The 13126-nt window shown below is 41.5% G+C and overlaps 1 protein-coding gene across 1 annotated transcript in view; it reads left to right on the forward strand.

Annotated features, from left to right (window-relative positions):
• Positions 1 to 4465: 4465 nt before the first annotated feature.
• Positions 4466 to 13126, forward strand: part of clcn5b (chloride channel, voltage-sensitive 5b) — a 36174-nt gene continuing 27513 nt past the window's right edge. The window contains exons 1-2 of the mRNA XM_071897774.2: positions 4466 to 4695; positions 5388 to 5537. Of these exons, the coding sequence (XP_071753875.1) occupies positions 5399 to 5537 (139 nt within the window). The 5' untranslated portion in view covers positions 4466 to 4695; positions 5388 to 5398. The remainder of the gene's footprint in view (positions 4696 to 5387; positions 5538 to 13126) is intronic.

Raw genomic sequence — 13126 nt, forward strand, 5'->3', positions numbered from 1 at the left:
TCCATTGATTACGCATTGTAAATTGCCAAAAACACACAGGTGACAGTAGAGACGCAGGATTTGAACGACGGGGCAGAGTGTTGCTGTTCAGGTTAATTATCCACCGTTACGCCCCTCCATTAAAACTGCAAGTGTCTGGGATCTTGTTTCTACTCTTACTTTACTGCCTTGATGTTGTGTGATTTGTGGCCAAAGACTCCTGAGCTTTAACTGGACTCCTAAAACAAGTTTTTTTTTAGGAGTTTGAGCACTACTTGTGTAAAGCAAGTTAAAAAAAAAAAAACCAATAAACAAAAAAAAAACTATAGCTCAAGAAGAGATGGAAGAGATTTGGATGTGTATATTTTAGCTGTTGAAATATGGAATTGCTGGAGTGTAAAGAAAATGTGTTACGAGTAGCTCTGCAAAACACACACACACACACACACACACACACACACACACAGTCAACGCCTTTCTCACTTCTTACTTTATCAGTTTCACTGGTTAACTGTTGATCAAGTAAACCTCTACTTTTACTAAAAATATCCATGAAGCCTGTACATGTTTTCATAACCAGCATACAGATCACAAACCGCAGACTAAACAGCAACAACCTGGATAAACGATTAACAAAGTTCATCAAAAGCTTCAATATTTTTATCCCAATTTTGTAAGTCTGTTTGTTCCCCAGTGACTTCTGCTGTTTTTATTTCTGTACCAAACAACCTTTGACCTTAAACCAAGACGTCCATGTATACTTTTGTTGATTTATTTTGCATTGTATATATTCAGTATATTCTTGTACTATAACAGCCATTTTTAAAACAGACTGGAATCTTATTGGCTGACAACAAAAAGCTGGCTTGGGGGACCAGTAAGAGAGTATATTTCTTCTGTTCATGTTTTCCTATGTAATGTTGATTTATTACAGAACCTTTTTTTTTAAAATGCATTACAAAAGCCTTTTTTTTTTTTTTTTTGTAACTGCAAAAACACTCGTGTGAGGAAAAAAGTACCATAAATAATAATAATAGTATTTTAAACTACCTTAACGTCTCGTGTCGTGATTTGTAGCCTCTTGGGTGAACGGTGCCTTTGTGCTGCTTTAGTGTCCGGTGCCGTAATTTATTCCCTTCTGGGGGGGGGGGGGGGGGGGGGGGGGGGGGGGGGGGGGGGGGGGGGGGGGGGGAACTGTTGTTTGAATGTGGCGGGACGGTTGAGTAAATACGGTCGAGGCCAAATTGGGGGGTGACGGATGAGGAGTGGGGTGCAGAAAGTGCCGAGTCGTTCGGCGGCTCTGCAGGGGACGGAGAGCCGGGTGAAGTGATGAAGAGACTCGTTTAAGAGTTGAAGGTCGGAGCGACTCCTTTTAGTGTTGGTGTTAATTTCCCCGAGGGCAGGGGTTCTTAAAACCTGCTGTCAAGCTCCGAGAGCAAGAGTCGTTAAAACATGCTGATGTTCCTGTCATGTGGCGACTGATCTGCAGCAGGTCAGCGACCCTTTTAAGGCCCCAAACCACAGATTAAGTAACAATAATTGTATCCCATAGCCTAAGATACAGTTTATCCATTACTCTGATATGGAGAAGTGAGGAATCGAGTCACAGTTTTAATCACTTGAGACTTGACTTGATGCATGAAGAGAAGACTTGAGACTTGACTTGACTTGGGTTCTGGTGACTTGGGACTCGACTCTGACTTGTACTCTGATGACTTGAAAAGGTTTCTAAAGTCTTGACTTGAGATCTTGTGTTTGTGTAAATGACTCAGATTGAAAGTGATGAGATTTGTTCCAGCGGACGACTGAATTTAAATTCTGTTTTCTGAATTTGTATGGAATGATTGAATTTATTGAAGTTGAAACTGATTATAGAAATCAAACTCATGATGCTCTTACCAAGTTTTTATCCTATTAAAACCATATTGCATTGAAAAGTCCTAGATATTTAGTTTTCTTTAAGATATTAAATTGATACTGGACTCTTGATTTGTTCTGACTTGACTTGCTGTTCTACATTTAGACTTGGGACTTGACTTGAGACTTGAGAAAAAACAAATAAGTGCCCGTTCCCAAGCCTCTGCTGGAGGCAAAAACACAGAATGATTGATCTGTGACACCAAATGTTGATTATATTTCCCGTTTTCATGTTATTTTACTTGATTAATTATTGGAAGGGAGCCCAGGACACTTCAAATCTGCATTATTCCATAAGAAACTGACATTTTTCATGAATATCAAAAAAATAAGACAGTTTCTGTACATTAGAGAGATATTTTTTCACATCCCAGCCTAAAACCACTTCACACACCCCCGGGGAGTGACTGTGTTTTGTTAGGACGATAACACATGTGGATCTTTCGACAGAGTGGTACTTTTAAGGGAGTCCGGAGCTCGTTTTAGAGCTGCAGCAGTTAAACAGAAAGTCGTTTATAAAATCAGATGGAGCGAACAGTCAGTTCAGCAGGCTGGGAAATGTTCAGAGTCGTGTCGGAGGGGGGAGTGTGTGTGTGTGTGTGTGTGTGTGTGTGTGTGTGTGTGTGTGTTGGGGAGGTTCAGAGAGCGGGGAGGGGGAGAAATGATAAAGAAAACAGCTGTCGTAAAAGTGAAGAATCTGCGTTTTAGAGGAGTGAGGGAGCGCATTCTTCAGCCTGACCCAGATCTGAGAACAGAGAGCTGGGAGTGTAAGGAGAGACGGGAAGAGAGAGGGATGGGAGACCAAACACGGGGGCGCGAGGAAGAGAAGAAGAAGAACAAGAACAAGGAGAAGAAGAGTTGACCCAGATCTAAGAACAGAGAGATAGGAATGTAAGGAGACATGGACAGAGAGAGCGAGAGAGAGAGAGAGAGAGAAAAAGAAAGAAAGAAAGCAAGAGAGAGTGAAAAATGTGCGAGAGAAACATGAGGGTGTGAAAAAAAAAGGATGGAGAGATTGTCCAAGAGGAGGACCAGAGGGCTAGGAAGGAAGGAAGGACGAAATAAAGAAAGAAAGAAATTGATGAATGAATGAATGAATGATCACCCAAGTATCACCCGCTCATGGGAGGTAAGGTCGACAAATATTTATGTTAGGAGGAGAGAGAGAGAGAGAGAGAGAGAGAGAGAGAGAGAGAGAGAGAGAGAGAGAGAGAGAGAGAGAGAGAGAGATGAATGGGAGGGAGGTGTGCAGAGAGAGGGATGACAGAAGGGGAAGTCAGGAGGAAGAGGAGGAAAAGAGGCGGCTAATTAATCAGAGTGACAGACATAAACCAGGAACCAGGATCCTCTAACACACACACACACACACACACACACACACACACACACACACACACTGTAAACCTGGTGGTCCTCTCTCTCTCTTTCATTTCCACATCAGACCACAAGGTGTCGCTCTTTAGCCATTTCAACTGTGAATCTGGTTCTACTCAACTTTCTGCAAATCAACAATCTTCACACTTGGAGGGTTTCTATTTTCTTAAAGGTGCAGCATGTGTAGCATTTTTAAACATCAATATATCATTATCAAATGAATTGTGATCCCTTGGTATAATTACTGTAAACAAATGAGACCATGATGGAGACGATTGGTCACCTCTATCATCATTTTCAAACATTTTTTACATTTTGTGTACTGTCCCTGCCAAATAAATCTTAAAAAAAATAAAATAATAAATTGTAAGGAAGATGATCAGCCTCTATGAGCCTCTACTCTGCATCCTCCACTGTTTCTCCACCTGGTGGATCTGGAGGGAAATCTGCTGGATCGCTGACATGCTACACATAGCACCTTTAAGATTTACCTTCAACAACAGCTTCTTCAACAGATTGTGCAGAATAATTTATGCAACAAAAAGCAGCTTTTTGGACTGTGTAACTGTATGAACGTGAAACAGATTGTTGCTGAATATACAGTATATTCAGAGTATCACACGGCCAAATCTTTTACATTATAAACTGATGACTACACTGCAGTGTAAATGGACAGAAAAGTTGATCTCTATAATAGAGGATGGCCGATAAATCGACCTGCTCCACTGACCCAGTTGGAGAGATTACCATAGCTCATGACTCGACTGATTTTCCTGGCATGGAAAACGCATCCTGCCGTTCAGCTGCGTCAATGCAGCTATACAGACCGGAGGTTAAGTGACTTTGCCTTTAAAATAAAACTGTAACGTTTGCCGCTTTAGAAAACGAGAATGATTAGCTATTATGGTACACAGAACAACAAAAGTGGTACATATAATAATACTCAGTGGACTTTTAGATTAGATATGGAATGAAGCTAAGACTGTAAAATAAACGCAAAAAATGTAGTTTTGTTAAAGATTATTTCCGTCAATACTGGTTTTATTTTGAAAGTTCTGACCGGAAGTCTCATTTTTATTCCGGCCAGCTTGACAGTGGTCTGACGTCTGCAGAATAACTGGCAACTTTACAACACAAAAACAACGCGCAGAGTGGATTACTTTACGCTATTTACCTAATGTATGTGTCCAAACAATAGTAGTTTCCATTATGGCAGGCTTTAGAATAGCTCCTGGGTTTTAAAAATCGTCGTTTCGGAGGGAGAATGACGCAGGATTTCCAAGGAGCAGTCGATGTGGAGTGAAGTTTACATTGGCTACTGTTGACATAAGCAGCCTACAGTAAGACGACGGTGAGGCAAATCCAAGTCACAAGATAAGACTTCTGCAGTGCTTAGCTAACGCCTGGACGGCTGCTTTTTCAGAGGTAACCTCGGGCCTTATTTCCTTCTTTCTCTGTGAATTGTTTTAAAATATTACTCGGTTGAACGCCAATACCGCCGTCGTAGCTTAACTAACGGTTATTTTGTGAGTTTGTTTGACAGGTATCGTCTTGCTCGCACGAGAATAATAGCTAACGACTCAAGCTAGGCTAATAATCAGCTTTCAACGGCTGCAATACGCTACGTACCTTGAAGTAGTAAGTAGGTTTTCATCTGGTGTGGATGGTTTCAGTGGTTACAACAGCGGCACTATATTAATAGCAGTTCTGCAGAATAAGAGCGGAACTAGTTGCTAAACTTCCCTGTAACTGGAGTTGAGCTGTCATTACTGTCAGAGGAGTTGGAGCTTGTTTTGGTGACTGGACCAGCTGCGGTCAGGTCTGTCCGCCGGGAGGCTGTTTCACAAGAGCCCGCTGTCATTTAACGTTACCAGAAATTATTTTCATCAATACAGGGGGAGACAACTAGTCTTTCCCTTTAGTCGCTGTTGCTGAAGCCACGCTACCTTTTGGTGACAATGTTTAAATATTGGACGAGCTTGTATCGGAAATACACGTCCGAAATTAGAGGTAACGTTACAGTAAAACCAGTGCTCAACTCCAGCCAGCTCAACCTGCTATAGAGGTAAATCCAGATGCTGCTTCACAAAATGATTCCCCTTTTACTTTGCAAACAGGATTCAGAAGGATGGACAACTCCGGATACTGCACGGGGAGTTTCGACGGCCTTCATCACCCCAGTGATGATGATGATGATGAGATGGTGGACATTGCTGGAGCCACCCTGGACTTCTCCACCACGGACGACGTCCCTCCCCTCAGCTCAGGTAAGCCAGCTGCTACCAGGTGTTTTGGGGTTCCAGTTCACTTAGCATGAGTTCAGTAAGTGGATTTGCTTAATTCAAATATTGTGGTGGAAAAAAAAACTTTTGGGATGAGCAGGTTCTCTTATCCAACCTGTGCAAACAAGTGAGTATGAATGCTGTAACGTTATGAAAAGAATTTAGAAGGATCATACTACTGAAATGTCACAGAAAAACTATCCCAGTGCCTACAGGAATAGTGTAGGAACAGTATAGTGACACCATAGGAGATAAAAAAAAATACCATATAATTGCCTTTAAGGTCATTGTAGCTTCACTATTGAGTAGCACAGACACACTGTAAGTCCCTATAGGAATATTATAGGCATTTTGTTTTCGTTGCGCTACATTTGCTTATTAAAAAAAGCATGAAAAGGCTGTCTGCAGGTTGACAGAATGTCTGCAGGTCCTTAAAAAGTCGGATAAAGTCCTAAGTTACCTAAATTTAAGGCGTAAAAAAGTATTAAAATGTATTAAATCCAGTCGTTACGGTATTATTTTTTTCACCATGCAATGACAGGTTTCTTTAAGCTGCATGTCCACTCTTAGGTTAATAGAGAACAGGGTTAGGGGTTCAATATGCATTGTATCTGTTTTGCTAACCACAATTGGACTTCATATCCATAAACAACTAATTAACAGTTGTCATTTATAGTTTCAGAACTTTCAAGCGTCCAGTGTGTCTATATATTTGTTGTTTCTAATGAAAAAGGCCTGCTTCAGGCTAGGTGTTTGTGGCGTAATTGCTAAATATAGAAATGGAGCAGGGAGTAGAAAATGATGGATTGCTGGATTGGTGGAAATTGAGTTCATTGAGCCTGTAGTTGCTTAGTTGTTGATCCCAGCTGTTCAGCATTAAGCTTCTCAAAGGATTCTGCATGCAGTGTTTTTGTGATGGACATGCACCGTTTTCATTGATGTACGTTGTGATTCACATGCAAGTGGAACAATTTACATTAATGGCAGAGAGGAAGGTGTGATAACATGTGAGAGGCGTTGAATTTCAGAGTCCAATGTGTGTCCGTTAGTTGTCAGAGGTAGCTGTCTACTGATAAGATATATCTTTACTATTGCAGGGTTCTGTGTGTGTGTGTGTGTGTCACATGCTTTCAATGAATTGCTTGCGGTCACACATCTTTGAATCATCAGTTACTCCACTCTCTCTCTCTCTTTCTCTCTCTCTCTCTCTCTCTCTTTCTTTCTTTCTTTCTCTTCCTCTCTCTTTCTTTCTTTCTTTCTTTCTTTCTCTTCCTCTCTCTCTCTCTCTCTCTCTCTCTCAGTCACACACACACACACACTGGGGGAACATACTGTATCAAACTGATTTAAAGTACTTTGGCATGACCTGACATCAAATCAGTTACTGCACTGCGACATAAAAACAACCATTAAAGTGAGTAATGGCATTAGAGAGTAGCATTTGTACGAGTAGCCTGGTAAGTTCCTCTTATGTGACATCTGTACTGGAGCTGCCCGGTTACTGCCGATGTCATTGTGATGTCACAGTGACGCTCTTGTCAAATGTCAAACTCCTAATGGCAGGAGTTTTCAGTCCATTAAAAACAGTGATGAAAATGATTTGCAGTCCCCAGAGAAGAGCCGTGTCTGACCAGTTTGTGCTTGTGTCATCATGATGTCACTGTAATACATCTTTTATTATTCCAATGAACTGCTGGACTTACAGTATATACAGACTTATATACTGTATATAGAGTGATATGTAGTCTACTACTTATGTGTTCTGCACTTGATGAGAGCCATTTCCCCTGCAAAAATTGAATTATGTCACTATGTGAGTTGTGACATATCTCCCGGCACCAAGACCAATTCCTGCATATTTGTTGTACTTGTTGTACTACCCACTTTAAGAATTCACATGTTATTTCTGTGCCCCAGGACAGTTCAGTCAGTGTTTGTGAACTTGCACCGCTCTTTCCCAAAGCTAGAAATCAGAGAGAGAAACCCTAGTTCATATTCTAGCATTGCTAACAGGTATGAACCAGAATTTAAACCTCATTTGGGTGCAAGAACTCACTCAGAAATAGTATAGGTCAACAACGTCAGTGCCCCATTCAGCCTTTGTTTTGAAAGCCGGGATGCCAGAGTTCCTGGCAAAGTAACCATTGAGTCACTGATATTGGTCAACAACCCTATTGACCCCCCACAGATATATTATGGTCATTTTGTGCTATGTGGCAATAAGAATCTTACTTATTGCCCCCTTAAGTGTTTCTGATTGCTTAATCTAAATAGGAAGTCTTTGCTAAGGCCTGAATGAAAAGAGCACAGTCTATCAGTTGATTAAAAGAACATTATTAAACTATCTTTCATTACTGCACTGCCTCGTGACAGCTATTGTATATTATATATTGTCTTAATGTAATTTTGATGCGTCTCTCTTCCCTCATCTAAACAGAAAGAGACCTCCACCAAGGCCTAATACAACAACAGAACATGTTTCCATTAGGTTTAAGCTTTTTCGGTGTCCTTAAAACATCACAAAAGTCCAAATGATTTCTTAAATGGAAGAGCTGTGTCAAATGCTACCAATAACCATGGCCTGGATACTCCTGATGTCACTAGTCTAACCAAGACATATCTGCCTCGGTTCCTGATAAGACATTACCATACTTCCACTGCATTAAAAGCGGATTGAATAAGGTTTAAATTGCAAAGGAAAAAGCAGCGTCTGATGCTGCCCAGTCATTATGACATCACTGAACTGCATCCTCTATCCTAATATGATCAAAACAACATCTCTGCCAAAACATAATAGAATTACCTCCAGGTCGATTCAGTACATTAAAAAATATGACTAAAAATGATTCGGATTTCCTAGAACGGAGCGCTGTCAGATGTTAATATGAGCTGCCTGGTTACTAGTGATGTCGCTGTGACGTCATCACCCTGATTTTCGTGTTCTGCACTAGTCTAAACAGAGAGATAAGACTCTGCCAGGAGGGAGAGTGTCTGGCGAGGGGGATTTTTCTCTCAACGGATATTGCTGCTGTCGAGTGAAAACCGTTTATTTCCACTGTGTCAGCTGTTCAGGAATAAAGAAACGCAGCCTTGTCTTTTTAAAAAAAAATTTACAACCATGTATTTTAGAAATTATACGGTGGGTTTTGAAAGGAAATCAGAAGCCCGACGGTCATGCAATTTTTTTTCATCCCACAAAGGACTGTGTAATGCTCAGTAAAAACACAAGAATCAGCACAACTGGAGGTACGAGGTTTCCACCTGACAATAGCTCTATGCTTCTTGGCCCTAGACTGATTAGATAGTTGTATGTAAACCTCAAGGGAAATCAGCAGTTGTTCAGTTGCAGTTTTACCTTCCACCCTTGCAGAGTCCACCTTTCAGATTATGAATAACGGCACAAAACCTCTGCAGTGGTTATCTGTGATGGCAGATGTTGCTTAACTCAAAAAGCTAATTTTCCTACAAGAGGTCAATGTGCATATAACTAAAATTTAGACGGGAAAATACACTTAAACTTGTGACAAGAGTTAGCAACCTTTTGTGTTCATTTAGATGAATAGACTCTTAGCTTGCAATTTATTTCCTGCCTTTTTAGCATTTCAACTTCCTCCCTTTCTATTCCTCTGTGTGTGTGTGTGTGTGTGTGGGGTGGGTGGGGGGGTGGAAAGTATTGTTGGGTCTCCTAACTGCTCATTAGCGCACGCTGACAACCACTTGAACTTGGTCAACCATGAACAAATGGAGAGTTTACAGAAGTTGCCAAGTTACCGTTCACAAGAGCCATCGTTTTACTGCAGTTGTAATCGTTTCAACTTGTATAACCTGTTGCCTGGGGACGCGGCAGCCTAATGCTTAGAGAGGAGAGTTTGTGCCTGGAGGGTTGCTGGTTCAAATACATGAAGAGTGAACAAGACTCGCCGATCCCTCCATCAGCATCTACTGTACCAACAAGGTGCTCTTGAGCAAGGCACATAACCCCCAGCTGCTCCAATGGCAGTGCTCACTTGCCAACTGAGTCCCTGTAATGTAAAATGCAACATAGGCAGCCAATTTGGCCGAAAATAATGATAAACATTACACATTTTTTATACTTTTTATTCCTATAATGGAAGGTTGAAGGTGCCACATGTAGTATTTTGTGTTTATCAAAACGAAGACCAGATTCTTCTTCAAATCCATCGCTTCCTGATGCAAAGAGCAAGTTTCTACTTGAAGGAGAAGGATAAGAATCGACATCAGCCCTTGATAACAGCAAATATGCATTCAGATTAGGTAGAATATGCAGGTAGGAGTAGTGGAACTGGAATAAAGTTGTGTATTAACTTTAAAAGCAAAAAGTGGTTCCTGCCATAAAGCAATCCCAGCAGATTTCCTGGTAAATCTGACTCAGTGGCACACAATGTAAAATGCAGTGTAGAGGCTGCCAATCTTTTTATTGATGGGCTCATTTGTTTACAGTAGTTATTCTGATGTCTCAAAATGAATGTGGTCATAGTTTATTGATGCTAAAATGCTACACGCAGCTCCTTTAAGCTATCCATGTTGATTCACCCCATCGTTAATATTGCCCAACTCATTTTCTGAAAATATTTGTATTAGTCCACATGTACAAGTGTTGGCTGTTGACACCACTTGACCCCTCTCTGTCATAACGCTCTACAGTCAAGAGGAAACCGAGAGTGACTGATAATTATCTGCAGAACTGGCCGTTGATGTTTCAGGAACTGGTTTTCTGCAAAACAAGCTGTGGAACATGCAGCACTATATGGCCCATAACTCATTCTATTTAATGCATAAAGACCGCCAGATGGAAGTCTACTAGGGCAGAAATGTTGTCTTTGCATGGAGTAAAATGTGGTTTGGAATATAGTCTAGGTTCTATGCTTTCTTGTAATTGGATACCACTTAACCCATCAACTGAAGTCCTTCTCCACCAAATAAAATGTCCTTTTAACCCTATTTGAGCCGGTTTGCAGCCTGATGCTGTTTCAACAGGGAGCTGCTCGAAGTCTAGATTGAAATCAGCATTGTCTTTCAAATCACTTCTTAAAGCTCACTTTATAAACTTGCTTTTATGTAATGATCTTTTATTAATTTCTCTTGATCTCCCTTTTTTTACAAGTTGCTTTTATGTTTCCTGGATTGCTTATACCGCTCTTTACCTTTTACTGTTTCTTTTTTATTTATCTCCTCCTTTGGAATGTGCTTTATGACTGTGGTTTGGAAAGTGCTATACAAATGAAGATGATTGTTGTTGTTACAGTTGCGATCATTCTTACTGTTGTCGGTGTTGTTTTTATTACTGTTAGACTCTCTTTAGCCTGGCTGTTGCACCTTAACTGGTGACAGCAGGATGTAATGATTGACCAGCAGTGAGTCACATAGCGTTGGGCACAGTTTGACTCTGTGGAGGATTGTTTTATACGGCCGTGTTTACTTCACGAGGTCATGTGTGGCGATTGTGTGAAACAGGAAACAGAGGAGGAAGGGATGAAAGGGGGAGGTGAGAAAATAGAAAAAGAGATGATTGAATGGACAAATGTATAAAGAGAAGGGTGACTCGAGCATGAATGAATCACAAAAGCCGATGAAAAGAGACGTTTTTCAGCGCTAGAAAGGTCAGTGGATTTGAGGGGGGTCAACGAGAAGGCCAACAAGCTGTGAATTGAACGGGGAAAATACAGTTATAACTGCTATTTCCTTGTGTGATTTTGAAAAAACGCTGGTTTGTGCAGAAATTGGGTTGAGGAAAAATCATGGAGAGACATTTTGAAAGCTGCAATATTTCATCTGTAAAATTCATCACAACAGCCGTCCATTGACTGCAACTTGGCCTTTCTAGCAATAAAAATCTTACTTTATCCAAGAGAGCAGCAGTTTTGATTTCCCCAGCTGATTAAGAGACTCAAACTGGCAACCCTGTGGCCATAATCCTGCTCACCTAACCTTTCGTCTACTGTCGCCCTCAAAGTGTGACTCAAACAAAGAATGAGTCATAGATACCGATTAAAGGTGACCTGAAACTAGTCATTGTTTTAATTATATATTCAGCCTGTGTGGTTTTGTTTCAGATAAAGCAAGTTGCATTCGCCCATTGTTATTGAGATCGATGGTGAGGCTGGAAATTACTGGGTGAGAGGCTGTGGGCGAAGTGTCAGCCTACCCAGCAAGCATTTCACAGACGGCAGGGTGTGCAGGAGTTGACCAACTGAATTCAGCATTGGTTAAAAGTCATCAAAACAGATTTGGAAAATGTTTTGAACTGGTATCAGAAAGATGCTCAGGTCCCCACTTCACAAAACGAGTACAGATGTCGACTTTTCAACGTTGGTGCATCGATGCAATGTCAAAATGTTTGCTGGGTGCGTTGCCAGTGTTATGGGTTCAATTCATCAAAAGATCTTTCATGGGAAGTGCCCATTTGATTTTTGGGCATTTTTGCCTTTATTAGACTGTATAAAGTAGAGAGAGACAGAAAAGACTGGGAGAGAGAGGAGGATGACATGCGACAAACAGCCAAGTCCCCTTTCCTCTAACATCCAAGCCAGGTAGCTATGAAGGCGCTCACGTTAGTTTTATAGCACAAAGGACAGTTACATCACATCCTGCATATTAGTAACAGACAGCAACTTTTATCTTGTCGACATCAAAGTTAATCTAATGTACTGTAGAAAGGCACATTCCTTCTTAATCCAATTTCCTCTGACTCTTTATTACCCAATAAATACAATTTAAAACGTGGGCGTGGCAAAGTAATGACAATTGGCGACTCTTGGTCTGCTCTAAATGTTCCGGAGATGCTTTGGTTGTGATCGTCAAGCCTCACCGGGGTCACACAGCCAGTTCCCATGGCAACCAGACGTCAGCGGGTCAAGGTTCAACCCCTCACCGTCTCCTCCTGGCAGGAACTGAGAAAGTGATGACGGGGACCGTGTCTGTGTGTTGGTGTGTGTGTGTGTGTTTCTGTCGTGTGTGTGTGTGTGTGTGTGTGTGTGCAAATCGTTCCACAATAGATAACATACTGTAGAACTGGCAGACGGCCCGGCGGTCATATGACGGAGGAAGCGTGTCCCAAGTTTCCAGAGTTTTCCGTAAAGGTCTTAAGGACGGTACACTGAGATCTGTTCATGTTCTGTGGAAATGTAAGATTATAGCCAGTTCTGTCCCCCCCTGGACCCACACACACACACACACACACACACTAACACACGCAGAGTTAGCGCTGAGCTCAGCAGGCCTCCTCTCTCTGATGACATCTTTTGCTGGAAACAAGCAGCGTTGTTCCAGGGATGTTGTTGACCCACTTCCTGTAGAAGTGCTTAAACCGGATCACTTTGCATATTGCATATTGAAACCTAGCTGGGGTTAAACTGCCTGAGGTTTAGACAGGCTTCTCATGCGGTCGTTCTTGTGCCGCAGGTTTTACTGCACTTCCATGTTGATGTTTAAGAGACCTGTGAGGCGTCCATTCGCTACAGTTCAATTTTGTGGCTGAACAGACAAAGAAAAGAGCGCCACCTACAGAAACTTAATCAACAGAAAATCTTAGCTCCTCCCACACTGTTTGATTG

This window comes from Centroberyx gerrardi, chromosome 23, assembly GCF_048128805.1.
Source record: "Centroberyx gerrardi isolate f3 chromosome 23, fCenGer3.hap1.cur.20231027, whole genome shotgun sequence".
NCBI classification, from domain to species: domain Eukaryota; kingdom Metazoa; phylum Chordata; class Actinopteri; order Beryciformes; family Berycidae; genus Centroberyx; species Centroberyx gerrardi.